This window comes from Astyanax mexicanus, chromosome 6, assembly GCF_023375975.1.
Source record: "Astyanax mexicanus isolate ESR-SI-001 chromosome 6, AstMex3_surface, whole genome shotgun sequence".
Taxonomy (NCBI): domain Eukaryota; kingdom Metazoa; phylum Chordata; class Actinopteri; order Characiformes; family Acestrorhamphidae; genus Astyanax; species Astyanax mexicanus.
Genome location: NC_064413.1, coordinates 51,119,943 through 51,147,683, shown reverse-complemented (window position 1 = coordinate 51,147,683; position 27,741 = coordinate 51,119,943). Strand labels below are relative to the sequence as shown.

At 35.7% G+C, this 27,741-nt stretch overlaps 2 protein-coding genes across 4 annotated transcripts in view; one reads left to right on the top strand and one right to left on the bottom strand.

The window, feature by feature from the left end:
* Positions 1 to 11,309, top strand: part of LOC103030317 (amyloid beta (A4) precursor protein-binding, family B, member 1 interacting protein) — a 71,990-nt gene extending 60,681 nt beyond the window's left edge. Inside the window, exons 10-14 of the mRNA XM_022662694.2 lie at positions 313 to 423; positions 7,521 to 7,619; positions 8,244 to 8,379; positions 8,486 to 8,538; positions 9,631 to 11,309. Coding sequence (XP_022518415.2) covers positions 313 to 423; positions 7,521 to 7,619; positions 8,244 to 8,379; positions 8,486 to 8,538; positions 9,631 to 10,218 — 987 coding nt within the window. The 3' untranslated portion in view covers positions 10,219 to 11,309. The remainder of the gene's footprint in view (positions 1 to 312; positions 424 to 7,520; positions 7,620 to 8,243; positions 8,380 to 8,485; positions 8,539 to 9,630) is intronic.
* Positions 11,310 to 12,088: 779 nt separating this feature from the next.
* The window catches only part of LOC103030635 (protein adenylyltransferase SelO), a 35,734-nt gene continuing 20,081 nt past the window's right edge, over positions 12,089 to 27,741 (bottom strand). The window contains exons 1-20 of one of the 3 annotated variants that reach the window (XM_022662696.2): positions 26,840 to 26,937; positions 26,307 to 26,515; positions 25,037 to 25,155; positions 23,822 to 23,950; positions 23,673 to 23,743; positions 23,509 to 23,565; positions 22,736 to 22,834; positions 22,080 to 22,147; positions 21,908 to 21,995; positions 21,675 to 21,744; positions 19,127 to 19,199; positions 17,765 to 17,848; positions 17,542 to 17,671; positions 17,387 to 17,431; positions 16,520 to 16,601; positions 16,296 to 16,388; positions 15,747 to 15,826; positions 14,802 to 14,845; positions 14,590 to 14,669; positions 12,089 to 12,806 (exon numbers count right to left, since the gene is read on the bottom strand). In XM_022662696.2, coding sequence (XP_022518417.2) covers positions 12,684 to 12,806; positions 14,590 to 14,669; positions 14,802 to 14,845; positions 15,747 to 15,826; positions 16,296 to 16,388; positions 16,520 to 16,601; positions 17,387 to 17,431; positions 17,542 to 17,671; positions 17,765 to 17,848; positions 19,127 to 19,199; positions 21,675 to 21,744; positions 21,908 to 21,995; positions 22,080 to 22,147; positions 22,736 to 22,834; positions 23,509 to 23,565; positions 23,673 to 23,743; positions 23,822 to 23,950; positions 25,037 to 25,155; positions 26,307 to 26,481 — 1,710 coding nt within the window. In that variant the 5' untranslated portion in view covers positions 26,482 to 26,515; positions 26,840 to 26,937 and the 3' untranslated portion in view covers positions 12,089 to 12,683. Of the gene's footprint in view, positions 12,807 to 14,589; positions 14,670 to 14,801; positions 14,846 to 15,746; positions 15,827 to 16,295; positions 16,389 to 16,519; positions 16,602 to 17,386; positions 17,432 to 17,541; positions 17,672 to 17,764; positions 17,849 to 19,126; positions 19,200 to 21,674; positions 21,745 to 21,907; positions 21,996 to 22,079; positions 22,148 to 22,735; positions 22,835 to 23,508; positions 23,566 to 23,656; positions 23,744 to 23,821; positions 23,951 to 25,036; positions 25,156 to 26,306; positions 26,516 to 26,839; positions 26,938 to 27,741 lie in introns of those variants that run through there. The other 2 variants (XM_022662700.2, XM_022662697.2) reach the window with 2 other exon arrangements.

Here is a 27,741-nt window from a genome sequence, read left to right as displayed (position 1 = left end):
AACTGTGACTGAATGGGCAGGATTGTGTGTGCTGGTCCTGCCCCCCACATTAGCTTTCTAAAAATATAGCCTCCCCCCTCCCATAGACACTCCACAGGCCTGCTATAATCACTGGCATCTCTCATTCTTTCGTCGAATGGAAGCAGATCGCACAAACACAGCGTTCTGTATTTATAAATCATTGTTTTACTGCCATGCTGATCTCTTCCTCTCTGTGCCGTTGAATACTAATGTTTCTCTAAATGAATCTCCAGCTGAATCTCTCTTTCTGTGCCTCCATCTCCATCTCAACCTCCATCTCTATCTCCACAGTCATCCAAGGACATGGTGTGCCTCGTGCAGTTTGATAATATGAACGTGTACTACTGCAGCGAGTACAAAACCAAGTACAAAGCTCCTACAGACTACTGCTTCATACTAAAGGTAGGTTTACTACACTAAAGAGAGAAGGTGTGAACAGTGTCTCCATTTATTACTCTGTAGGAAGAAGTATTTTGTAGATACTAGGGTTTAAAACACCTCTGTAGAAGATAATTGAAGTATCAACTCAAGCTTTTTACTTTTTAGGTAAAAGTACAGTAAAAGTACTGGTTAAAACTACTTTAAGTATAAAAGTAAAAGTAATGCATGGTGAAAAATAAAGGCATTAAGTACAAAAGCTAAGGTGGTGCCACAGAGTCCTATAGTCCCCCTCCCCCAAACACATTTTTCTAAAAGCCATAATGACTATAATGTTCTATTAAAATGTTAATACGCTCATTGTAAATTAATGTATTTTGGTACAATGTAAATATATTAAAGAAGCTTAGCATGTTCCTGTTGTCAACTATGTAAACTTTTCCATCAACAAAAAACAGAATGAACAAGCAGATCAGTTTCCTCTGCTGAGAAGCATTGGACATGTCCAAGTAGCTGCACCCCTGAAATAGCAATACGCCAAAGTTAGAGCATTCCATTCTCCTAAAGGGAATGGCAAGTGACAAGCTGATTGGTTAATTGCATGTTACGCCCAAAACACACCCATGATAAAGATTAAGAGAGTAAAGATAAAGGAGACATGCGTTTTGCACATTTCGAGCAGTGCAAGCTATACTTTTCCCATCATTACGATAGCAAAGACACACTGACACGCCCTAAATCCAGCTGCACGGTGCATGTTTGACGGCTCAGGGTAGAAAGCAGCCAATCAGAGACGCGCACAGCCTCTTACATGTATAGCCATGCTGAGAGTGTAAAGAACCAGACTGTACCACAGAGAGCAATGGACCGAGCTCCTTTATATATATTTTTTTTATTTCTGTAAGTAATGCCATATATGTGCTTTGGTGCTGCATTAGCTCATGTATGAACTAATAGATAAATAAGTGGAAATTATGCCAGAGCGAGTCCGAGTGTCCTATCTGCTCCATGTGCTTCGTGTTTCACCTTCCCTAAAGCTCACTATCTGGGTCGGAGCTGGAATTCTGAACTGAGACCAGCTCGGTAGCATTATAACTGGACTTCGCACACTGAGGGATGTCATCATCATAAAAAAAAAAAAAAAAACAAAAAAAACAAACACACTACAAAGGGATGCAAAACAATTATAGAGTATGGTCCCTTTAAATAACCTTCCATATAAAACCAAGTTGCACGAGACTTCTCAGTAATTGACGCCACACTCTTTAATTTAGCATGGCATTTTTAATGTTCTTCGTGCTTGATATTGCTCTCTCTAACAGAACACATACATCTGCTCTGTGCTGAAATGTCAGTTAAGGTCAGCTGGTTGTGGCTGTCTGAGCAGAGTTCCTGCTATTGCTTTATTTAGCTTTTACTGGTTTGCAATTGAGAACTAGAGATGCTGACTGATCTAAAAGAAAGAGTTTTTAAGGACGTGAAAGTTTCGATCCGTTTCTTTTTTCAAAACTACACTTTGCAAAGTGCCAGTATCTATAAAAAAAACGCTATTAAAAAAAAAGCTTAAACCTCCAATTCCATGCCAAATGTCATGCAATGTTATACTAGTTATAGCTATAGAAACTAAAGAATGCTGCATTGAGCTGTGGGATGTGTGTATAGGGTCTCCTGCATTGAATGTGAATGTGACTTCTGTCAGCGATGCCTTTTCTGTTAGCATGGACAATTATAGCCAGATGCCACCGGTCACAATCATTACCCCACTGCACTGTCCACTGTGGTAATGCCTTCTTTGTTATAGTCCCATTATTAGACCTCAGTCTCCTCACAACTTAAACAGGTGATCAATATGTATGCCCCATGATATTTAGCATGTCATCATGCCAGTGTAATATCAAGCCTAAAGTCAGTGCAGTGTCTTCCTGGAACATCTTACAGCACTTCATGCCTCTCTCTGCTGACAACTTTTATGGAGGTGCAGATTTCATTTTTCAGCAGGACTTGGTACACTGCCCACACTGCCAAAAGTACCAATTGGTCTTAATATTGGTTCTATAAATATTCTAATTTTCTGAGACACTGATTTTTTGGGGTTTTCATTGGCTGTAAACCTTAATAGATCACTTGATTAATTAAAACATCTATATTATAAATGAGTTTCACATTTTGATCTGAAATAAAGCAACTTTTCAATGATATTTTAATATTTTGAGATGCAGTAGTATATGAAAACCCAGCTGCAATAACAGCCCCGTTTGAATTAACTAAGACATTATATATATATATATATATATATATATATATATATATATATATATATATATATACACACACCGATTTAATTATAGTTCAGCTCCACCTATTTTCAGTGATGTTATAAGGAGTGTTTTAGCCTGGACTGCATTTCAAATTAATGAACTGTAACACACAACAGCCAATCAGTGCAAAGCTCATTAACATATACAGCTCTGGAAAAAAAAATCAGTTTCTGAATTAATTTCTCTGGTTTTGCTATTTAGAGTTTTTGAGGTTTATGTTTGAGTAAAATAAACATTGTTGTTTTATTCTATAAACTACAGACAAAATTTCTCCCAAATTCCAAATAAAAATATTATTTAGAGCCTTTATTTTTAGAAAATGAGAAATGGCTTAAATAACAAAAAAAAGATGCAGAGCTTTCAGATCTCAAATACTGCAAAGAAAACAAGTTCATATTTATAAAGTTTTAAGAGTTCAGAAATCAATATTTGGTGGAATAAGCCTGGTTTTTAAATCACAGTTTTTATACATATTGGCATCATGTTCTCCTCCACCAGTCTTACACACTGCTTTTGGATAACTTTATGCCTTTACTCCTGGTGCAAACATCTTGATTATATCCCAGATGTTTTCAATTTGGTAAAATTAAAGAAACTCATAATTTTTAAGTGGTCTCTATTATTTTTTACAAAGCTGTATATTATGTGTTTTTAACACAAGATGTTGTCACAAAGCAGCTTTAGTGCTTTACATCTTTACAAATAGTCACGTAAAAATGAAAAAATGTCTGTTTTTGGTGAATAAACCCAAGCAGACCCCATAAAAGACTAGACCTCAGGTTAAAACATCAGATATGGACCCTTTAAACACTTCCACTGAGGCAGAACAGAACAGAATGACCAGCTGTTTCCAGGTCAGACAGTTAATAAGAGTTAACACTTTTCCAGTCCTTCCAGTCCTCTGTAATGACCTGAAGGACCTGATTTGTCGGGAAGCGTCCAGCTGTTGGGCTGCAGCTGAAACAGAGGCGTTATTGAAGAACCACATGCTAAATCTGTCCTGTCCTCGTGCTGCAGGTACAGCGTACTGATCCTGAGCCACTAATTGCAGTTTGTGAGATGATTATTTCAAGGTGTGCGCGTCTCCTTCACGCCCTTTGCCCTAACATACTGTAATTACCAAAATGACTGCCTCCCAAGATGAAAACCAAGCTGAACCTCCAGCAGCACTGCCATGTGTTTGTCCCAGATGTGGGCTGGGCGTGTTATTGGGACACGGCACCTTGTTTCGGAAATGATTCATTTTAAAAGAGCAGCCCAAAACACTATAAGCTGTGGCACTTCAGGACACATATGCTATGTTCAAGATCAAAGTGATTGATTGCCCTCTAGGGTGAACCATCTTGCAATAAATTGTGATTATGTGCCCACAAGATCAATACATTTTGGTAATGTGGTTAAAATTTGTTTTATGTAAAATTTAAGACTTCAATTTTCATCTCATTGCATCTCAAAAAAATATATATTTTTGAAAAGTTAGTTTATTTCAGTAATTCAGTTCTCATATATTATATAGATGTATTACACACAGAGTGATCTATTTTAAGCGTTTATTTCTTTTATTTTGATGATTATGCCTTACAGCCAATGAAAACCCAAAAATTAGTATCTCAGACAATTTGAATATTAGGCAGTGTGCCAAGTCCAGCTGGAAAATGAAATAGACCAACACCAGCAGATGACATGTCTCTCCAAGCCATCACTGATTGGTGGAAACTTCACACTAGACCTCGAGCAGTTTGGACTGTGTGTCTCTCCACTCTTCCTCCAGACTCTGATCCCTTGATTTACAAATGAAATGTAAAATGTACTGATGATCAGTGATGGTTTGGAGAGACATGTCTGTCATCTGCTGGTGTTGATCCACTGTGTTTTATTATCAAGTCTAAAGTCAGTGCAGTTTTGTTTTCCCACAAAATCTTACAGCACTTCATGCTTCCCTCTGCTACTGACAACTTTTATGAAGATGTGGATTTCATTTTCCAGCAGGACTTGGCACACTGCCCACACTGCTAAAAGTACCAATTGGTCTTATATAATATTCTAATTTCCAGAGACACTGACTTTTGGGTTTTTGGAAATAAAGTAACTTTTCAATGATATTCTATTGTTTCTGATGCACTAATCATTTAAAGGGGAACTTGAGATTAATCAAGTCATAATAATTGAGTTTAGTCTGTTTCCATCTGTATTTTGTTTTCATTGGTTTTTGTCACAAAATATTTGTTAGAAACTTGGGGATAAATCCATTATATTGAATTAACTTATGTTTTCAGTAAACATTGAAGCAGTTTTATTATTATTATTATTATTATTATTATTATTATTATTATTATTATTATTATTATTTATTAAATTAAGTAAATTATTCATAGCCATTTATAACCTTGCATCTATTCCATTTATTTGACCACTTCCAGAATATAGCTTGAGAACGCCTACCAAGTTTTCCTAATAAATTAACCAATAGAAATTCTCCAAAATGACCAGAAATAAAATAATTTTACATTGACTTTTTTTTTACTCTCCTGTAAAGTTAATTGAACAGACACATTTCTGCATTGCCATCTGCTGGTCCTGCTCTGTAAGTGCATATTAGCATGTTAGCTTATAATGCTAAAAACATGCTGTACATGTTTTTTTTTTTGTTGTTGTTGCAAACTCCAGGGCCCCGGCTGAGCCAAAGTGAATGAAATAACCAGTAAATTTAACACTTAGCTAGGGTGTTCAGAAAAGTAAAAAATGCTGACTAATAAACCACAACTTCCCGTGTCCAGTACAGTTTTAAACAAACAGCACAGGCAGCATAACCACAAATATATATATATATATATATATATATATATATATATATATATATATATATATATATATATATATATATATATATATATATATTGCAAATCAGCACAAACTCTATAAAGAACAGTTTGGTGAAACTAACATTTAAACATACATGAGCAAATGTAAAAAAAATAATTTTAGGCTTCAACATTTCTGCTAAGCTACTACTTTTAGCTTAAATACTGTGCTTTAGTCTGTGTTTATATGTAGGCCTACACTATATGGACAAATGTATCAGAAACAAAGGCTTAAAAAAGTATTTACATTCATTCCTCACATAGAAATATAGATATTAGAGTTGCTACAAAACACTTCTGTAGCTTTTTACTCTTTAAGTAAAAGTACAGGATTCAAAAGTATTTAAAGTATAAATGTAATAATAATAATAATAATAATAATAATAATAATAATACATTTTTATATAGCGCTTTTCAAAATTCTCAAAGACGCTTTACATACAAAGATAATAAGGAACAACGTAAAAGGTAAAGTTATAACAACAGTAATAAGGGATATGGTCAATAAACTGAACATAAAAATAATATAGGACATTTTACCAATGACAATTTGTATTTAAAAAATAAATAAATAATAATATAGTACATAATATTGTAGAAACTTGTTGTTGTAGAAAATTAAAAGTAATATAAAGGGGGAAAATGCCATTAAGGACTAACGCTTATAAAATATTTATTTTATTAGCTTTTTTTAATTATATATATTTTTTTAGTTTTTTATTTTTTAATGTTTTTTTTTTTCATATTTCAAATTTTATGTTTCTTAACGTAATGCACAAACCAAACTCGGGCCCGGTCAATATTTTCCCACCGCTTTTCTTTGGCTCTGTACTTGGGATCAAGAAAATAATCTGTGACTTATGCCACATATGTTCTTTAATGGCATTTAAAAAAATGTTTTATAAAGCTATGGCGTGATCATCACAATACAGCAAAGTAACAAACTTAAACAGCCCAGAACTGTAGTTAAAAGCTCAGTTTTAACTCTATACGTACTAAAAAAATGTTGAGTAGAGTCAGAAACTCTACCCTGTGTGTCTGAGTCTGCTGGGTTATTATCAGAATACTCTGGCTTTTGGTTCCTTTATTGATATTTATACTTAAACTTCACACTATAGATATTTAAACTTCACACTACTTTAACACCAGTCCGAAACAATTTCCTGTCACGTTACCACCCTATAATGGCAAACTGCACGACAGAATGGACAATTTTAGTGTACATTTTAGTTGATTAAAAACAGAACAAGAACAAGCTCACCAAAAACAGTTTGATATCTATGAAACACAAGGTAAACTAGGCTTCTAAAGCCCAGGTATAGTTATGGGGGGTTTTTATCCTCTGTGATTTTATTCTCGTCCAGAACGACCACGTACGTCCTCTGAGAAAATTACAGGCTGAATGATCTACTGTTTTTCTCTGAACTCCTCCAGTAATTTTAGTCGCGTCTAATTTTAGTCACATCTCTGAGTTTCATCTCCTTGCGTTTAATAAAATAGCTATTTGTCCACTGCTAAATACCATAATTACACTTTGGGCACACATTTCCACGGAGATCCATGTACAACACAACAGTGAGTGGAAATGGAGGAGCTACTGAACTTGAGGTCACGTGACCGAGAAACACTAAAAACTCACTCGTTCGCAGTTTTTGTAAGAGTTTTATCACTGAGTGAAAGTGTGAAATATTTTTTTTTACAGACGTCCCCCTGAGAAACTAATCCGGATAGGGCTAAAGATACATTTGTATACTTTTTACATGTATTTTAATTACAGGGATATTTTCCTGCATGGTCAGCTTAATCTTTACCTTTAAAATTCTTTATATTAAAAAAAATATTATATTTTTAGATTCTTAATATTAAACATGTTTTATCAGGCGTTGAGAGTCAGAGAGTGAATTTTCAGAATGTTAATAAAGTCGGTGTAATGTTTCTCCAGCACCCTCAGATCCAGAAGGAGTCTCAATACATCAAGTACCTGTGCTGTGACGACAAGTGGACCATGACCTTGTGGGTAACAGGAATCCGTATTGCCAAGGTGAACAAAAACTCCTTGTTTCTTTTCTTTGGATACTTTAATATACTCTGAAAGGTCCTTTACAGCTACTTCGGAAAGAATCTTTGGCATTTTCCACTTTTTTTGACCTATGAAAATTTATATACTGACTCTATTTAAGAATAAAGACCTTTTTTATTCGTCTGTATGATGACAAAAAATCAGAAAAATCTTTAAAAAAATGTATTCAAAAATTGAAGTGGTTTCTTATTTTTTTTCCAGAACTGTATATTGTATAATTTGTTTTATTCCATTAATAAGAACCCAGAGAGCAGAAAAACTGGATACATGATCTTGCCACAAGAGGACGCAAAATAAATTTCCTATAAAAGCCCTGTAAAATCGCTCTCAGAGGCTACTTTTGAATAGTGTAGCCTTTGGTAAAAGATTGTTACGTGTTAGACATGCCTCTATGATGCTCTTGAAAACATTGTGCCAGATGTGCCTGACTTTGAAAGGGGGTACATCATTAAACTGAAAGAGGGATCATAGTCGTCTGGCAGGGCTGCTAACTAAGTTAAGTAAAGCTAAGCTAAGCTAAATAAACAAAACCGGAGAAACAGCAGAAAGTAAACCATTGTGTGTGTGTTTATTTCTCACCTCCAGTACGGTAAGACGATGTACGAGAACTACAAGACTGCAGCGAGAAAGGGCTCATCCCTGTCTGCAGTCTGGACCAGCATGAACCGCCAGCCGAGTCCATCAACCTCCAACACATCCACCCCTTCCCCAACACCTAAAGGTGCCCATGCTACACCATTAATACTGATGCTAATTCTGAGCATTTATAATCTGAATTTACATGTAATCTGATGTGAAATAAATGTGAAAATGTGTTTCTTTTGTAGCCAAAACTGCCAACGGACATGCATCTCAGCCCCGCTCAGAGACAGTGCCCAAGGTAAACAAAAAAAAAACAACAACAACAACAAGAAGTGGCATGATACCACTTCTTTACATCCAATACTGGTACTGATGCTGCAATCTTAAGTATATGCAGAATTAGTACGTCTTTTGCGCATTTCGAGCTGTACTTTTCCCGTCATTATGATGGCAAAGACACACTGACTACACCTGTAATCATTTACATATCTGCCTTACAATCCAGATGTAAATTACAGCATTTTCACACTTAAACCAAATAAAGAGTCTGTACCTGGTACCGATTCTGATCATCATCAAGTTGAAGCGCCACACCTGGATTCACTTTTTCAAAGGTCAAATTTCATGCACTTTTCAAGCACTTTCAATGTTATTTTCAAACTTTCCAGTAGATTTACCTACGGCAAATCATACTTATTTATGCAAATACATATATACTTTTAATAATAATTGATTTCTATATATCAATAGGCCCCTTGTTCACAATTGTGTACAATCCTTAACCAGTTATATATGCGTATACACCATTATTATATCTTAAACCATTAAGGCAGAAGTGGTAAAATTATTAGCTTAACAAAAGAGCTCCCACATTATCTTACATAGAGGTGCAAGGGAAGTGGAGCAGATTTCATTTTAGAATTCTGATTTTATTTCTCCACCTAATAAGTGGAGTATTTGGTCAAATAGCTGTTTGTTGTAAAAGACAGACAGCAAAATTTTTTTAGGCATTTCCAAGCACTTAATCCAAAATCCCAGCACTTTTTAGACCTAGAAAACACAACATTACAATTCAAACATTTTCAAGGATTTCAAGCATCTGTATAAACCATGTAAAGTGAAGCCCGGAGCACTAGCTTCAGACAAACCACTCCCAGGCTTGAAAGCAGCTTTCTCACTTGAGCCAGCGTACCAAACCCACGGGGAAAGCGCACCCAGTTCCAGAATAAAGGGCTAGTGTGAAAAAACCTGCTTAGTTTAGAGCAAATAAACATAGCCTGCAGCTCCCTAGTCAATATATTACCACTTGCATTGTTAGAGAGATGCTTGTAACTAAAGTAATTATGCAATACTATGGTGTTAACATTAAAATATGGTGTTTTCTTTTTAGGCCCCCAGCAACCAGTCTGCTTTTCCACCACCTCCACCTCCAGCAGATTTCCTGCCCCCTCCACCCCCAGACCCCACACTTCCTCCACCACCACCTCCTCCACCTGCCCTGCCTGTAAAGAAAGAGTCAAACCCACCTCGCTCCGCCCCTCAGCGCTCGCAGCCCGCCTTCCCTCCTCCTCCACCGGCCATGGACTTCTCGCTTCCTCCTCCTCCACCTTCCAGCGACGACCTGGAGATGCCCCCTGACTTCCTGCCTCCACCTCCTCCAGCTCCAGGAGGGTTTATGGGCGGAGACCTCCTTCCTCCTCCACCTCCAGAGCCCTTCCACGCTCCTCTTCCTCCTCCACCAGCAGCCTTCCATCCACCGCCAGCTGTCCATCCACCACCACCAGCCACCGGAGGAGACCTGCCACCACCGCCGCCACCGCCTCCACCTCCTCCTGCTGCATTCCACCAGACCCCATCAGTGAGGAAAGTTGGACCCCCGCCTCCAAAGCGGACTACGCCATCTCTAGCGGCGCCATCAGGTGGCGATTTCATGTCAGAACTGATGCTAGCCATGAATAAAAAACGAGGTGGACAATGATGTGGTCAGCTGGACTGGGCGAAGACAAGAGACTTTTAGGGTCGGCTTAGGGTCCGGACATGGAAAATCTCCATTTAAAATGCTGTGTGGTCCAGAACTGAACTTAAAGGATAAATCCAGTGTGAAAAAAACTTGCATTGTAGTAAAATATAATAAGGAGTATTAACTTTTGTCAAATAGCCCAACTTCGTTCACCCCCAGCATTCTGAAATACAGCACTTTTAGGGTTATAATGCTAGTGATAGGGGCATAGAATTTCCCATGCAAAGAAATCACTATATTAAGGTACACTGTGTAAAAACGGTGCTTTTTAATAAACTATCTGTGCACTTTCACTTTTTCTGGGTCCCTCATGGTACATGTCCACGGGCACTTAAGCCTCGACGCATCCTATTCATTTCAATGGAGAGAGTCGCTGCATGCAGCGGTTCATGCTGGGTTGTGTTGCGTTGAACGCAGCCCCGCCCTTCAGCGAAAAAACTTCAGCAAAGCACTTGTATACTTGAATCTTGAATACACGCCAAGAGATCCTGCACGGCGACGTGTTGAAGAAAAGTGCCAGTGGACATGTACCATTGGAATTCCATCAATAAAGTGTGGAGCTACTTTAACCTCGTTAATGGTGTGAAAATAGTGGTTCTTTGCACAAGTAATGCTATGCCCCTATCACTTGCATTGTAAGCCTGTTGGGAGCATGTTTAAATAAAACATATTATAAATATTTGTACGCAACATTTTACTGTAATACCAGCTGTATAAAGAGTGACATGCAGTACATATAAGCAATGCTTTGTGGAAATGGGATTGATGTAAAATACAGAACAAGTAGTGACTGTCATGGCCTGTCATGATAACACTTTTTATTTGATGATATATTGATGATATATTGATATATTGATGATATATTGTCCCAAGAATGACTGTGATAAAACAATAAAATTGTAATTTTAAGACCATTTTCCACTGATATAATAGTATACATGTACTCAACTTCTTTGGTCGAGCATGGGAGTGGAACCAATCCTTAAAGTGGGTGCCAGACAGCTTGTAAAAAATAAATACATTTAAAAATTAAAAATAATTAATGCTCATCTGATTTTGTACTTGTCTTTTATATTGGGGGAAAAATGAGAGAGTTTCTAATGTATTCTGAATGCAGAGACATGCAGAGAATTGAAATATCAAATTTTGTGCAGTTGTGATATTTCATTTTATTGTAGTAACATTTATACATGTAGTTGTCAAGTTCCTCCTCAATTTTCTAAATAAATTGCTCTTAAGTTCACTTCTGCTCTGGGAAAAATTAAGGGACCACTTCAGTTTCTGAATCAGTTTCTCTGATTTTGCTATTTATAGGTTTATGTTTGAGTAAAATAAACATTGTTGTTTTATTCTATAAACTACAGACAAACTAGAAAACGAGAAATGGCTGAAATAACAAAAAAGATGCAGAGCCTTCAGACCTCAAATAATGCAAAGAAAACAAGTGTAAATTAGTAAAGTTTTAAGACTTTTAACCCTGTTTTTTTAATCACAGTTTTCATGCATCTTGGCATCATGTTCTCCTCCACCAGTCTTACACACTGCTTTTGGATAACTTTATGCTGCTTCACTCCGGGTGCAAAAATTCAAGCAGTTCAGTTTGGTTTGATGGTTTGTGATCATCCATCTTCCTCTTGATTATATTCCAGAGGTTTTCAATTTGGTAAAATCAAAGAAACTCATTATTTTTAAGTGCTCTCATTTTTTTCCAGAGCTGTATACGGTCATGAGAGGCATATTTGAGCTGCTGATTGGTCCAGTCTAGTGTGATAGACTAAAAAAAGTACTAATTTCAATGGATATAAACACATTGCAATGGATTCAAGGGTGTTATTTTACATCTTTTATTACAATAAAATAATTCTAAAAAAACCATCTACACTTTTTCTGATCCAAGTCAGTTGTCTGAACATCACAACAGGTTTAAGGATTGCCTAATTCTTTTTTTGTTGTTGTAGCCTTCCCGTCAATGTTAATTTCTATGGTCTTAGCTTTCTTTACACCCATTCTTTAGGGTTTCTGACTTTTTTTTTTTTTTACACCCGTTTCCATGCTTTAACTTTCTATATGAGGTTTTCAGCATTCTTTATGTAAATTTTTGTGGTGCTAGTCTTCTTTATTGCTGTTTCTATAGTTTTTAAACTTAATTATAGCTGTTTTTATGTAGTCTTAACTTGTTTTATGCCAGCATCCATGGTTTCTCCATGTCTGTCTGCAATGAAGATTTTGGTCACAGCAGCAAAAATCTTTTAATAAGAAGAATATGATTGACAACTGGGATATGATGCATCCACCATGGTGACTATTACTGTTATTAAAGCTGTTATGGAGTTGTTCCATTCACATTTTAATCCAGTGAAGATCTGGTCCTGTATAAATGGTCCCTGAGCTCTGGATGATCAGTCAGCCTGTGGTAGATTTGGTCAGGACGAGCAGCTGACCCTCAGTTGTGAAGCCCATGCTGGAGTTCTGCTGGAGTATCCTGCACTCTCTGCTTTCATCTGCTTCACAAAGGGCTCAGTCAGAACCTGCTGCAACAGCGCCACCTGGAGGTCAAGCAGAAAATGAGTTTCACACTTCCAACAAAAACAGGAAAATGATATTGTGTTCTATAATCCTTGTCCATAATCTCCATTCATTATTCTGTAGGTAGAAGTATAGATACTAGGGATTAAAATGCCTCTGTAGAAGTTGAAATGAAATAGGAGTAACGAGGCTATTTTTTAAAATGTAAGGAGTAGAAAGTTCAGATTATTGTGTGAAAATGTACGGAGTAGATGTAAAAATGTCTGAAAAATCAATAATTACTCCAGTAAAGTGTAGATAACCAACATTTCTACTTAAGTTATGTAACAAAGTATTTGTATTTATTCAACTTGTGTTTTTACATGCACTGTTTAAAGAAATATTATTTCAGGCAGCAAGGGGTGCTAGAATATGTGTGGGAAAAGAAATTAATTTTCTAGCACCCGTAATGCCAGAAAATAAAGCTTTTTTTTAAACATTGTACTTTAAAATCACAAAATAAAACAGGACATTTCTGTAAATATAAAAAAACAATACTAGAAAACAGAGCTGTTTCCTTGGGCTCTGTTGAGTTGAGAACATTTTTTATTTTTATATAAAGCTATTACATGGTAATTACAATGTAGCAAAGAAACAAATTAAACTGTGATCTTAAAAAAGTTGCACCAGTTAAAAATGTTATAATCATAAAGCATGAGCCTGCACAGTGAACACATGCCAACTCCTCCACTCGTCTGTATTACACTCTAAAGCTCCATTCTTAATAAACACTTTATTAAATAATACACTGCCTGGCCAAAAAAAAAGTGAATGCTTCATGCATTCACTGTGGCATTGTTTCAATAATCTTCTACAATGTCACAAGATTTATTTCAATCCAGTATTGCTGGATTAATTTTTCACCAAGATCTTGCAGCAGCATTGATGATGGTAGAGTCTGACCACTGCACAAAGCAGCGCTTCTCCATCCAGCACATCCCAAAGATTCTCAATGAGGTTAAGATCTGGACTCTGTGGTGAACTCTCTCTCAATCCATGTGTGAAAATGATGATCTCATGCTCCCTGAACCCTGAACACTTTCACAATTCCAGACCCATGAAACCTGATATTATTATCTTGGAATATGAAGAAAAAATCCATTGATGGAATAACCAGGTCTATATTCAGTATATTCAGGTAGTCAGCTGACCTCATTCTTTCAGCACATACTGTTGCTGAACCTAAACCTGCAGACCAACTGCACCATCAACCCCACATCATTTACTTACTTAAATCAAGGTGGAGATTTCTGAACAGATTTCACTTATTCAAACAGCTCAGAATTGTAGTTAAAGCTCAGTTTTAACTCTATATGTCTATATGTATAAACAATGTGGGGTTTAAATCGGGCTCAGGCACATTATGAGCCGGATCGACAGAGCTCATGTAGAGTCGAGTTGACCTACGGGGATGTAAAATTCTTTTACAGACAATTTCCGGCACCCATGCTGCCAGAAAATTATCATTAGGTTGGATTACCATTGGTATTTTCATGTATATTTTCTTGCAGTTATATAATGTATTTGACAGTGATATATCAGCGAATCAACAGTCATTTTCCTTTTATCAAATAATGCAAACAGATCATTTTCACAAATACCAAATTTTCCCAAAAAATTCACTACCGATTTCGTAAGACAGTGTTTTTTGTCATTTTAATAAGATTTCAACAAAATAAATTAAGAGAATGTCTTTTTTTATACACTGTTATTACCAAAAGTAATTTCTTTTGTGGTAAAAACCAAAAAAAAGGAACGATTTACCTCAGAGAAGTCGTTATTCTCTGCTTTCCTAATCGCAGACTCCGCCATCCAGTTCCGCAACACATAGCACGGATTAACAGCTAAATTTCACCAGCACAGATTACAACACACACACAGACAGACAGAAAAGGATTATGAGGGAACACGGCTGTACAGAACACACTGTTGAAATCACTGAGTGATTTATAAAAAAGGAAAACACAGCATGATACCCGTCATCCTGCCTGTCCGAGTCTCCTCTGAATCACCAGGCTGACTAAAACAGAGAAATATATATTTACTGTAAGAGAAAAACTTTAACCACTGCAAGACCTAAAATATTAAACAGATAAAAATCACCTTAAGAGCTGTTTTTATGCCCCAAAAATATGGAACTCTACCAATTAATAGTCTTTAATTGGCTTTAAGTGTTACTAGCTTTAAAAGGCAGCTAATAATCCTTCCTGTTTAGCTTAACTTTCTACTAGCTTCTGTTCTGCTTATACTTATTTTTTTTTTGATTGATTTTGTTTTTCTTATTTTTATTTAATCATTTTTATTTACATTTATTTTATTCTATTCTATATTTTATTTTCATTTTTATTTAAATGTCTTATTTCCTACTATTTTATTAAATTGTTACTTTTTAATTGTTTTATTGGTTTTATATTACTTTTACATTTTGCTGTTTTATTTAATTTTATTGTGAAGCACTTTGAGCTGCATTATTATGTATGAAAGGCGCTATATAAATAAAATTTTATTATTATTATTATTATTATTAATTTAAGCCGGAAAAAATGTCCATTTAAAAATTACTATTTTCAATCTAATTTCTATCTATCAATCACTTAATTAAATTGTATTCATATATTTTTATTATAGAACACATAGTAATTTGTGTTATGATGGTAAAAGATATTACACATGATTTAAAAAAAAAATCAATATTAATAATATCATTTTAAATAATATCAATAATTAAAATCTCAAAATATAGTTAAGGCACAGTAAAAAAAATAGGTTTGAGAGAATTTAAATTTTATATATATATATATATATATATATTATTTTCCCTCTGTTTTGGTGCATAAATCCACACATATGTCCATTTAAGTAATACACTAATAAATCATAATAAAAGCAGAATACAGGCTCTTTATAAGACAAATCATTACCTTCCAATCCTCTGTGAATAGAGCTTTACCCAGTCAGAAAAATACTCATGAGAGGAAAGATCCCACAGAGCCCACAACTCCTGTAAGAAAAAACACACATACACACAGTGTTAACTCCAGTTTCATCCTTCAACGTTTTTGATGGTCTTGGCAGTGACTGCACTTGAGGATTGACTTTCAAAGTTCTTGAAATGTTTCTGATTGGCTGTTTTTCTACTTTTTAAAGTATTTTTTACTTTTCTTTATTTAGTTGAGTAGTTGTTGCTTCTCATAATCTGTATTAGAACATTACTCAAATATTCACTATTCACTGTATACCTGTAACTCTACCTCTTCACTACTTTACTTTAACTGATGCTCTCAAACACTTTATTAAGAGACAAGAAATTCAAGTAATTAACTCTTGATGAGTTCAGCACAGCTGTTAACTGAAAGCCTGAATTCCAGGTGACTCTACCTCATAAAACTGACTGAGAAAATCCAGCCAGGCTGGTTCAGTTAGCGTTACTTTGGGTTAATTGATGTGAGACCGAAAGTAAGAAACAGAACCTGAGGGATTGAGTTGTTCTGGAGCTGAAGCAGAGTCACTTCACTCAGCTGCCTGAACGTCATGGTGAAGTCTGAACCCGTGTCCTCCATTAGCTTAAAGACAAGAAGACAAGAGCTATTCACAGTGTGTCCTGTAAATGTAAGGTATGACCCATTTTTAAAGCACAAACAGCTGTTAAATGGTATTAAAAACTTGCTACTGATGACATTTTCTCTTCACTAACCTTCAGAAGAAATGCAATCAGGTATGCATCATCTTCTTCATCCCCAAGAAGGCCGAGCTTTGCTTTAAACTGCTCATGAAACCTGTATAGAGGAAGGAAAAAAAAGAACACATAAAGAAAAATGTTAAAGGAACAGTGTACATGGAAATTTTGTTCAGCCATGATTTAAAATCGATGGTAAAAGTCCAGGATTTCACATGAATTTCATGTCATGAAATAAACCAATCAGCGTGTCATTTGCCATTCCCTTCAAGAGCCAGGTGCTCTCTGACCTTGGCAGATTGCTATTTTAACAGCACAATGTTTCTGCGCTTCTCAGCAGAGAATACTGACATGCTTGTTCACGGTCGCTTATTATGTTTATTTTTGGTGTAAAAAATTTGCACACGCTATGGGTTTGTGCACTGCTGTGGGACCATATGTGCGTAACAAGTGAGGGTGTATGCTCGATGGACATGTGCATGTGTTGACCATGCAGTGCCAAGATAGCAATAAACGTCTGACTGTTGAAATCAAATTTTTTGTGTGATTTAAATATGAGTATACCTCTTTTTACACACACAAAAAAAAGAAACAGCAGAATGAAATGGCATTTCTTCAGCTGATTTAGTGGGTGGGGCTCTGGTGGGGGTTGACATGTGAGGGGTGGAGCCAAGGTAGCATCTTATCAGCTAATAGAAGCATATAAATCATATGGTACTTGTGTTTTTAATCATTTTGTGTAAAACCTTTAGCAAAAAAGTAACTCATACTAAAGAAAAGTTATTTTTTAGCCTCATAAACTTGATCTTGACTAAAATATTGTATGTAAAATGTGCATTTCTGCACAAACAGCAGCCAATAAAACCCTCTGGAACACAGACTCACCTCCTGTGATAGATCTGTGGATATTCCTCCAGTATCTGTTCAGCCCTGAACGACATGAGATATAGCACTGATTACCTCCATCATTCACTTTACAAAGAGAAAGTACAGAAAACCCAGACTAGAAGGAAGCAGAGCAGAAATAGGGGGACACATACTGTGACCTCTGATCCAGAGAGAGCACCGGGAGAAGAGCTTCTAGAAGTTTCTGGAGGTTAAAGAGTCCTACATCAGCCTGCGCTCCAATACTGTACCGCCCTTCATCATCAGACGAGTTCGGCACAAAATCTAGATAAAAAATATATAACCTGCATATATGAATATGAAAAGAAGGAAACACATATATTAACAAACAAATAAAGAAAGAAATGTGAGACTTACTCGGGTTATAGGCCTCCATAAAGCCAAACGGACCGTAATCAATAGTGATCGACAAAAGACTGAAGTTGTCCGTGTTGCACACTCCTACAATTAAACAAATAATATGTATCATTTTTGTTGTAATATAGCATCTATTGAATTTACAGTATTTACTGTTATTTCCACTCCAGAGTGGAACGTTGCATTTGCACTTTGCATGTAACTTTGGTGGAGCTGCAGAAGATCTCTCTTTAGAACTCATTAGTGTAAAATCCACTAATATTTCTCTGCTGTCTCTCAATCCATATACTTACTTCACTTCAGATAATGCTTTTGTATCTCTCAGCTTGTCCAGAAAAGCATGTATAAAGATGTCTACGAGGGAGGCACTCAAAGGCTCAAAGCCACGTTGCTCAAATCCGATTTTTTCCTCAGATATTTACGGTTCACATTCACAAATGTAAGTGATCTGTATCTGTGTGTAATGTGAACAAATCTGTCCCTGAAACGCCTCACATGCTCACATTGATACCTGCACAAACGTCTCCTTCTTTACCAACAAAAAAAAAAATCCTATTTGAGAGACGAGAGACTCGTAGCTTTACAAAAGGAAATGGATGCATTTGTTAACAGCTCATATGTGAAGCATCTTTTGCTGGAGTGGAGAAACAGCAAACAGCTGGTCTGAAGTTCATGCTCAGGTCGAGGAGGTGAAAAAAAGCCAGGCAGTTTGCTTTTGCTGTTTTTTTTACAGCTATAGCTGCACAGCTGCACCAAGAGATGCAGTGTGGGTACGAGAGAGAAGCACAGCGCTTTCCTTTCTTGGTTCTGATACATCAGCTCACAGATAAAGCCTTGTGCTGATCACCATCACCCTAGAAGTGATGAGGGGAAAGAGTGTCATCTACCCACCCAGAAAGAGCAAGGCCAATTGTGCTCTCTTGGGGCTCCAGGGCTTGCTGATGGCAAGCTGCATGACCAGGATTCGAACCAGCATTTTAGACCACTGAACTACTTGGTGTCCACTGATTGCATACAGTTGTTTGCTAAAAAAGCTAAAATTTAATGCATATAAATGTTTAATATGTTTCTACAGCTATACCAGCGTGTCTATTCAGCATCAGCAGATGAATTTACATGTAATATTGGATATCGGCATAATGAATTTAGACGGGGTTGGTGTTATATTTTGTCTTTTAACTATGCCAAATGGCCCAAACGTGTTGGTACGACCTTGTATCTTTAATAAAAGAGCAAAATCTCCAGTCAAAAAGTGTTGCTGGTTCTTTTTTTAATTTTAGGTCACTTGATTTTATTACCAAGCACCTTGTTGTACAGTGAAGTCAAATCAGATTTATCTACTTGTCTGACTAATTTACTCACCATGAGCAAAGCCAACAGACATCCACTTAGCGATCATGTTCGCTGTCTCGTTCACCACAGCTGAGAAAAAGGCCTGAAAAAAGACCAAAAAAAGGAGCTTAATAAAAAAAAAAAAAACGGTTAATTTAATTTAATTTAATATTATGCTGCAATCAGTTGAAACAAAGCTGTTAGATGTTCTTTTTAAACTGTAAGTTCTAAGAAAAAGCTGAGAACATACAGTATCTGGTTACCTGCGCGGTACCACTTTAAAATAAGACTACCTTTATAAAGGGTTTATAAATAGTTTACAATTAGTTTATTAAATGGTTACTAATTAGGTTGTAAATGCCTTAAAAATCTTTAATAATCAGTTATAATACATACGTAGAAAGGGCAACAATGACTTGTTGTTTGCCAAATAGTGAACCTACAGCCGTCTATATTGTTGTCCTTTCTACGTATGTGTTATAACTGATTATTAATGATTTTTAAGGTATGTACAACCTAATTAGTAACCATTAATAAACTAATTGTAAACCATTTATAAACCCTTTATAAAATGTAATCTTATTTTAAAGTGGTACCCCTGGGCTTTTTTTTCACACTGTTTAACTTGCTCTTCTTTGCACATTGTTAGTACTTTATTTCTTGTATTGGTTTTTTTTGTTCTTAGCTTTAATTTTTTGTATATTGTTTTAATTTTTTTTATTATATATATATATATATATATATATATATATATATATATATATATATATATATATATATATATATTACTTTTTTATTACTTATTTTATTCTATCTACATTTTTTTTGTTTAAAATTTTGTTTAAAAAATTATTTTAAGGATACACTACTGCAACTAAATAAAACAAATATTTTATCATTGCCTACAATATGATATGGCACACCCTTAACTGAGATATGAAAAAATACAAGAATTTTATCAGATTTGTAACAGAAGCCAATGATCCAGAATGCCATGATACTAATAATCTAATAATGCACTCCAAATATCTCCATATATCCAGGATTAAAGTAAAATAAATGATACTGGACAGATATAATCTGTCTCTAGTAGATATATAATGGGAAATGAGAACAGTGTGAATTTTTCTTTTGCTAAAAACAGTAAAAAAGTAGTACCCTGATGTGATAATTAGGGGTGGGTGATATTGCACCATATTTCAGTGTATAAAATCGTTCACCATATTCAGAAACGTTGGTGATATTACGTCCAATACAATATGGCACACCCATAATTATAATGTCTTGTAATTTTCTTTAACATTAACATTTTAATGTATTATTTCTTAAATTGATTTCTTATATCATTTCTTTTATTCATATTAATTTTATAAATATAAAAAATAGATATTCTCTAATAACCTTCTTTTAAACTTGTTCTATGTGGAGTCTTAAATCTTTTTGTGAAGCACTTTGAATTGTCTCTGCTTATTAAAAGGTGATATACAAATCAACATATCTTGCCTTGACTTTTTTTTAATAAATAATCTGGGTTAAACTTTATTTTAATTCAATTCAATTCAATTCAATTCAATTTTATTTATATAGCGCTTTTTACAACAAAGGTTGTCACAAAGCCGCTTTACAGGAAAAACAGGTCCACGCCTCTTATGAGCAGCACCACAGAGATGCCAATTTTATGGTGACACAGTGGCAAGGAAAAACTCCCTTTAAGAGGAAGAAACCTTGGAAGGAACCAAGACTCAGTCCGAGGAACCCATCCTACTCGGGTTGACCCGCTCAGTACAAACAAACAACAAACAAATAACAGAACAAAAACAGTACAGAGAATTAATGTGAACTATGGCTAATATAACAGGTACTAATTTATGAATATAAGAATGTGATGGGCACAAATTAGGCGCTTATTAAGGTCTTATTATTTACTTAATAAAGCCTTAATAAGACATTTGTAAATTATTAATTCACTGCTTATTAGGCTTTAATCTGTGTTATTAAGTGATATTGGTGCTTAATTAGGGGTCTGTGATTGACTAAATATTTATTTTATAGTTTTTTTTTAGTATCTAATTAGTGATGAACAGAACCTCACTTTAGAATATGGTGCACATCTTGGTCTACTAGTGACTTATTAACTCTTGTATTAGCCCTTATTAACTCAAACTCCAGCACAGCCATAACCTTACCAAACTCACATGGATCAAACTGCTGCCAATTATAATAACACTAATAACATGTAGAATTAGCTAATAGTTAATGTTTAATAATCTGCTTAATAAACAGGGTGCTAACATAACTGCTTATTATGTACTATAAGAACAACTAATACAGCCATTATTAATAATTTCCACATAACAGACCCCTAATTAAGCACCAATAACACTTATAACACAGAATAAAGCCTAATAAGTAGTAAATTAATCATTTACTAATGTCTAATTAAGGCTTTATTAAGCAAATAATAAGACATTAATAAGCTAAAAGCTAATTTGTGTTCCTTAAAATAAAGTGTTACCATAATCTGAAATACTTCCACTCTATTAAAAAAATGTAATAATGAAGAGATGTTACTCCTTACCACATATTTATTAGGAGCATTAGGTTTTATAGCTGTAAAATGCTGGTCAATTACAAAATTCAGCAGCATCCTGTAGCAACAAACAAATAGTACAAACATCAAAAAATAAAAATCAAGAGCCAAAAAATGTTTCTCATGAACAAGCAAGATTGTCTACTTAAAACTATTGCATTTTTATTTACTTTTCTATCTAAATCATTATAAAATCATTATATTATATATTAAAGCTCTACCTGAGAATATCCAGCTCTCCAGCTCTGGTTAAAACCTCCAGAGAACCGATTCGGAACCAGGATGGCGCCAGGCGAAGAACAACAGCTCCTTTTACATTTAGAGACATTTTTTTTAATTAATGAAACACCAAATAAAAAAATTATTTTAAATAAATTCTGATTTCAGACTCGCCTTTCTCTTTCCTCACACTGCCGTTATAAAACTGATCCCTCCACACAGCCTCCTCACTCACCACGAGACTAGAATAAAACAAGGACGTAAATAATAATAATAATAAGAAGAAGAAGAAGAAGAAGAAGAAGAATTATAACTTTACAAAGTGATCACATAGAGATCAGACGACATTCTGCAATCAATATAATCAATATATTAATCAAAGCAGGGCACTTTTTACTGGTTTTACATGCTTTTACTGCAGTGCTGTTTATGTTATATTGTTATACCCTACAGCAAAGAGTTAAGCTGAGATGATCATTTTGTTATCCCTCCTCTCCATCAGTTACATTTACACCCCACACTGCATCTGTAAAGCTACCAGCACTGGGGATGACCCCACCCATCCCTCATATGGACTGGACCTACCAAGCCATCACTGTCAGACCCTGCAACAGCTTCTACCATCAGGCCATCAGGCTCCTCAACACACAGAGACTGAATTCTGAACTCCCTCCCCTCTGTTCTTTCTCTCTCTCTCTCTCTCCTCACACACACACACACACACACACACACACACACACCCTTCTGTAATAAAAAGACTTGTCTTGCTTTCTGTGCTGTCAGATTAGAATGTTAATATCATATTATATGTTAACAGTTGCAATATTTACCTCAGAGCTCTGCTGGTAGGAATACCAAGGAAGTGCATTGCCTCACTGCACAGGAACTCCCTTACTGAGGAACGGAGAACAGCACGCCCATCTCCAGATCTACAGCACCACACAGATACACACACACACACACACACACACAAAACATCAGCTTTTTTATGTCCTGACACACTGAGTCAATGCAAACCCATTCCATGAGTCTCTACACTGTTCTTGATCTAATCTGAAGCTACAAGAAGTTTGAAGGTGTGTAGTGATGTAGTAACTCTGCAGAAAGTTGTCGAGTCGCTGTTGTTTCCAGTCTCTTCCACTGTGTTATAATATCACTGACAGTTGGCTGTGGAATATTTAGTAGTGAGTAGTGAAATTTCACGACTGGACTTGTTGCTGCACAGGTGCTGCCTCCTATCACTGTACCACAGTGCTGGAGTTCACTGAGTTCCTGAGAGCCTGAGACCCATTCTTTCACTAATGTTTGTAGAGGCAGTCCCAGCATGCCTAGCTGCTGCTTTTATTGTTAAAACCTGTGGACACGGAAATAATTGTAATCTTTGTTAAATTATACAGTGTAGTTCTTACAGGTTTTGAGTTGGAGCATCATGTATTTTTTGCTTTTGGCTCCCCCTAGTGTTAGAGAGCATGATTTATATTTATACCACTGCCAGAAAGCAGCAAATCACGCATTTAACAACCCATCCTGGATAGCTGTATGCTGTGCACAGACTGATTTTACCTGTCTAAAGGGAATAATAGTGTGTAAAAATGAACATCACCTGGAGTATGGGGTCTTTCCAGAGCCTTTGATTTGGAGCTCCCACCTCTCACCCTTTCTGTTAGAGTTTTAGACCACAGGAGAACATTTTAGACATAGACATAAATAGAGAAATAAGCTGAAAAAAAAATACAGCAATGACTCTCAACCTGTTTGTGTATTCACCCAGTAAATGTGCCCTTCCATCTCCCAGCTGCCCGGCCCAGTAGCCAAACTGAATGATAACAAACCGAACACTCAAACCATCAATACTTTAGATAAGCTGTTGGCCAGATTTTAAATAAAAGATTATGGTATTCTGTATAAAAAGCTACCTGATGGCCACCGTATCTGTGAGCCAATGGAAAAGAGCCTAGGAAAAGCTTCCCTCCACTGAGGAACTGAACAACATCTTCATTCTGCATCACAGATTCATCCAGCTCCAAAACATTCTCCAACACATCCTGAAAAAAACAAACAATGCAATGATTTTAATCCAGTATGAATCTGCGTAGATTTGATAGTAGTAACTATCAAGTGATTATAAACCAGTATGAATCCAGTATAACCCAGTATCTGTAGTGTATCTTGTTCCAGGTGTAAAGTGTGTAGCTTAATCCAGATTAAATCTACAATATATGCAGTTTAACAGTCTGAAAGTTCTAACTGTTTAAATACAGCAAAAATCAGCAGGCGTTGTGTTAATCCAGTATGTAAATATGTAGTTTTTACAGTATAACAGTAACAACTATAAAGTTATTAATCCAGTATGAAATCTACAGTGTAGTGTTGTTTTTACAGTCTAACTGCAATGAGAGCAAAGTTATTTTAATCCAGTATGAATCTGCAGTATGTAGTTTATTTCAGTATAAATTGACACTGTGTAAATTTTACAGTTTGACAGTAATACTTCTAGATTGATAAAAATCCAGTACTAATCTGCAGTGTATGTAGTTTTTACAGTTTGATTAATTATTGTAGATTGATTTTAATCCAGTATGAATTGAATCTGCTGTGTATGTAGTTTTTACAGTTCGACAGTAATTATTGTAAAATGATTTTTATCCAGTATGAATTGAATCTGCTGTGTATGTAGTTTTTACAGTTCGACAGTAATTATTGTAAAATGATTTTAATCCAGTATGAATTGAATCTGCTGTGTATGTAGTTTTTACAGTTTGATTAATTATTGTAGATTGATTTTAATCCAGTATGAATTGAATCTGCTGTGTATGTAGTTTTTACAGTTCGACAGTAATTATTGTAGAGTGATTTTAATCCAGTATGAGTTGAATCTGCTGTGTATGTAGTTTTTACAGTTCGACAGTAATTATTGTAGAGTGATTTTAATCCAGTATGAATTGAATCTGCTGTGTATGTAGTTTTTACAGTTTGATTAATTATTGTAGATTGATTTTAATCCAGTATGAATTGAATCTGCTGTGTATGTAGTTTTTACAGTTTGACAGTAATTATTGTAGAGTGATTTTAATCCAGTATGAGTTGAATCTGCAGTGTGTGAGGTTTTACAGCCTGGCAGTACTAAATACCTTTGATAGGGCAGCTAGCTGCAGTGCCCCCCTGAGTGGGGTGGGTGTAGACTGGGAGAAGGCACACCTCCTCACAGTGCGAACAGAGTTATCCTTTACTTCATCGAGAGGGAGGGAGTCTGCAGAACAAAAGGCAAATAAAGTGGGTTAAAGGTGTCTAAACTAAAAATATACCAGTTAGTTTATGCTTATTCTATAAACTATTACAATAAAAAAACTTTGCTGAAGCGTTAAAAGTTCTTTTCACTGGAACTAAGGGCGTTTTCACACCTGCAGTTTGTTTCTCTGGTCCGATTTAGTAGACGAGTTTGTTAACTCTGAGCGTTTTTTCCCCTCTGTTTGGTTTGGTTTCACACAGGCATAAACCTAAACGCACCAAAATAAACAGCAATAAACCACGCAAGCCGGCTGTGTCCTCTGATTGGTCAGAGCTGTCTGGCGTGGGAGTAAATACATAAATATACGAAAAAAGTAAATATGTAGCGGGAAGATTGTGCCAGCGTGAATATCTGTGCTTAAATACTGAACTCTGAAACGCTGCGCTTTCAAACACAGTGTTTGGACGTGCAGCAGAGATTTATACATAGTAAACCGAGTAACACGGCTGTGAGCAGTGAGCACAGCACAGACTGCACGTGCATGGACACAGCGCTTGTTCATAGTTGTGTTAATTAGCATTATTTGGCTAATATATCAGTTTAAACTGCACCTTATCAGCAGTTTAGCTCAAATAAATGGACTATATTCAATAGCTGGGTCGGATCGAGACCGGATTACGTTCTCACCACAAGCGAACCGCTCCAGAGTTCGTTTGGTTCTTTTGATCTGCACCTAAATGCGATTACTGTTTTCACACCTGCTTAATCGAATCGCACTAAAGTTACAAACGGACCAGAATTCTTTTTAACCGGACCTAATAGTGCTGGTGTGAAAATGCCCAAGGGACTGACCCCAAGTCCTGAAAAAAAACAACCCGAGACCATAATCCCCCCACAACCAAACTTTACACCTGGAACAATGCAGTCAGACAAGTGCCATTTCTCTGGCAATCACCAAACTCATACGTGTCCATCGGATTGCCAGATAGAGAAGTGTGATTCGTCACTCCAGAGAACATGTTTTTACTGCTCTAGGGTCCAGTGATGGCGTGATTTATACCACTGGATCCAACTTTAAATTACACTTTGTGGAAGTGATTAAATAACACCTGAATTCAATGATTTGATGGATTTTCATCTCCTTTAACCCTACAGACCCCAGGTCAGCCTACCTAACAGGGTGTGGGTAGTGATCTCCAGAGGAGCTCCAGCACTGCAGCTCCATCTGTGTGCAGGTAAGATCAGCGGGTTCTGGTCTTTACTGCAGCTCTGATGAGACCCCGAAGTCTCTGCAGCTCCACTGAATGCAGCAATCAGCAGCACAGTGAGAGAAATCACCTGGATCATCTAGATTCTCCACCTTTCACTCACCAGAACAAATCTGAAAAACACAGAATAACACACAATAAATACAGATACAAATATATACAGACCATACAAACCAACCACAAAACAGGACACTCTAACCTACACAGTAAACTGTCCTACTGCAAATACAACACCTGCCATGTGCAGCTAAACCAGACTCTAAGGAATAGTTAGTAAAGAAGTACATTTTTATATTCAAACTTAAAATAAAAAGAAACAATATAAATCAGTTCCACTGGGTCCTGCTTTTAAAGAAGCATTAAGTAGCATATTTGATATTCAATATAGCAGGTGTGCTGCTGTTTAACGACATCACACAGACAGATCGGTAACAAACCTGCAGTTATAACCCACACTGTGAGGGTTTAAACAGCTGATCTCCAAACACCAGCTGCAGCAATCAACAGGTAAACACACCGTGTCACAATAAAAGTCCTGCTACATTTAAACACAGAAATTGCGATTATTTTATTGTACATCCATTTAATAAAAATAAAAATGTTATGAAGTCAATGCATGTATGTGAGTAAAATCAGTACACTAAAGCTATACAATTAAAATAATAAAACAGTAAAATATTTTTTATTATGAGATGACATTAACATTAGTGAAGTCATATTTTTTTAAACATTTCTAAGTTAATGTTATTTAAATTATTTGAAGTCTATCTGTTGGTTACAGGAGGGTCCCAGATCGAGAGTAAATGCTTAAATGTTTTTCTGCCAATTACTCAGACTCAATAATATTTAATAAAGTTAGTTTAATAGAGAAATTTATTTACTTTTATTTTGTATTTTCTGTGACTGTAATTATAGGACTTTGCATTTGTTAGGTCATAGCTGTGTCACGTGACCACCTCTGACGGTTACCCGGTCTGACAATTACGAGACTGCGGGGTGCGCCGAAATCGGTTTGGTGGCAAATACTGCACCCCCGGCTTCCGCCTGGTTACATTATTATTATTATTATTATTATTATTATTATTATTATTATTATTATTATTATTCCATACCTCATTTGTAATGTATTTATTTAATTATTTATTTAATTTTTCAGTACGTCCAGTACAATGTGTGCACGTGGGTCATAAATAAAAACATGTAACTTATATGTGCATATGTTCCTACTATTTTATTTACATTCTTATTCCCATTCCCTTATGCCCAAAGCCAACGAATAAAGAAAAAACGTCCCCAAATAAAAAAATTACAGTGGTGTGAGTTTCTATCTTGATTTTTA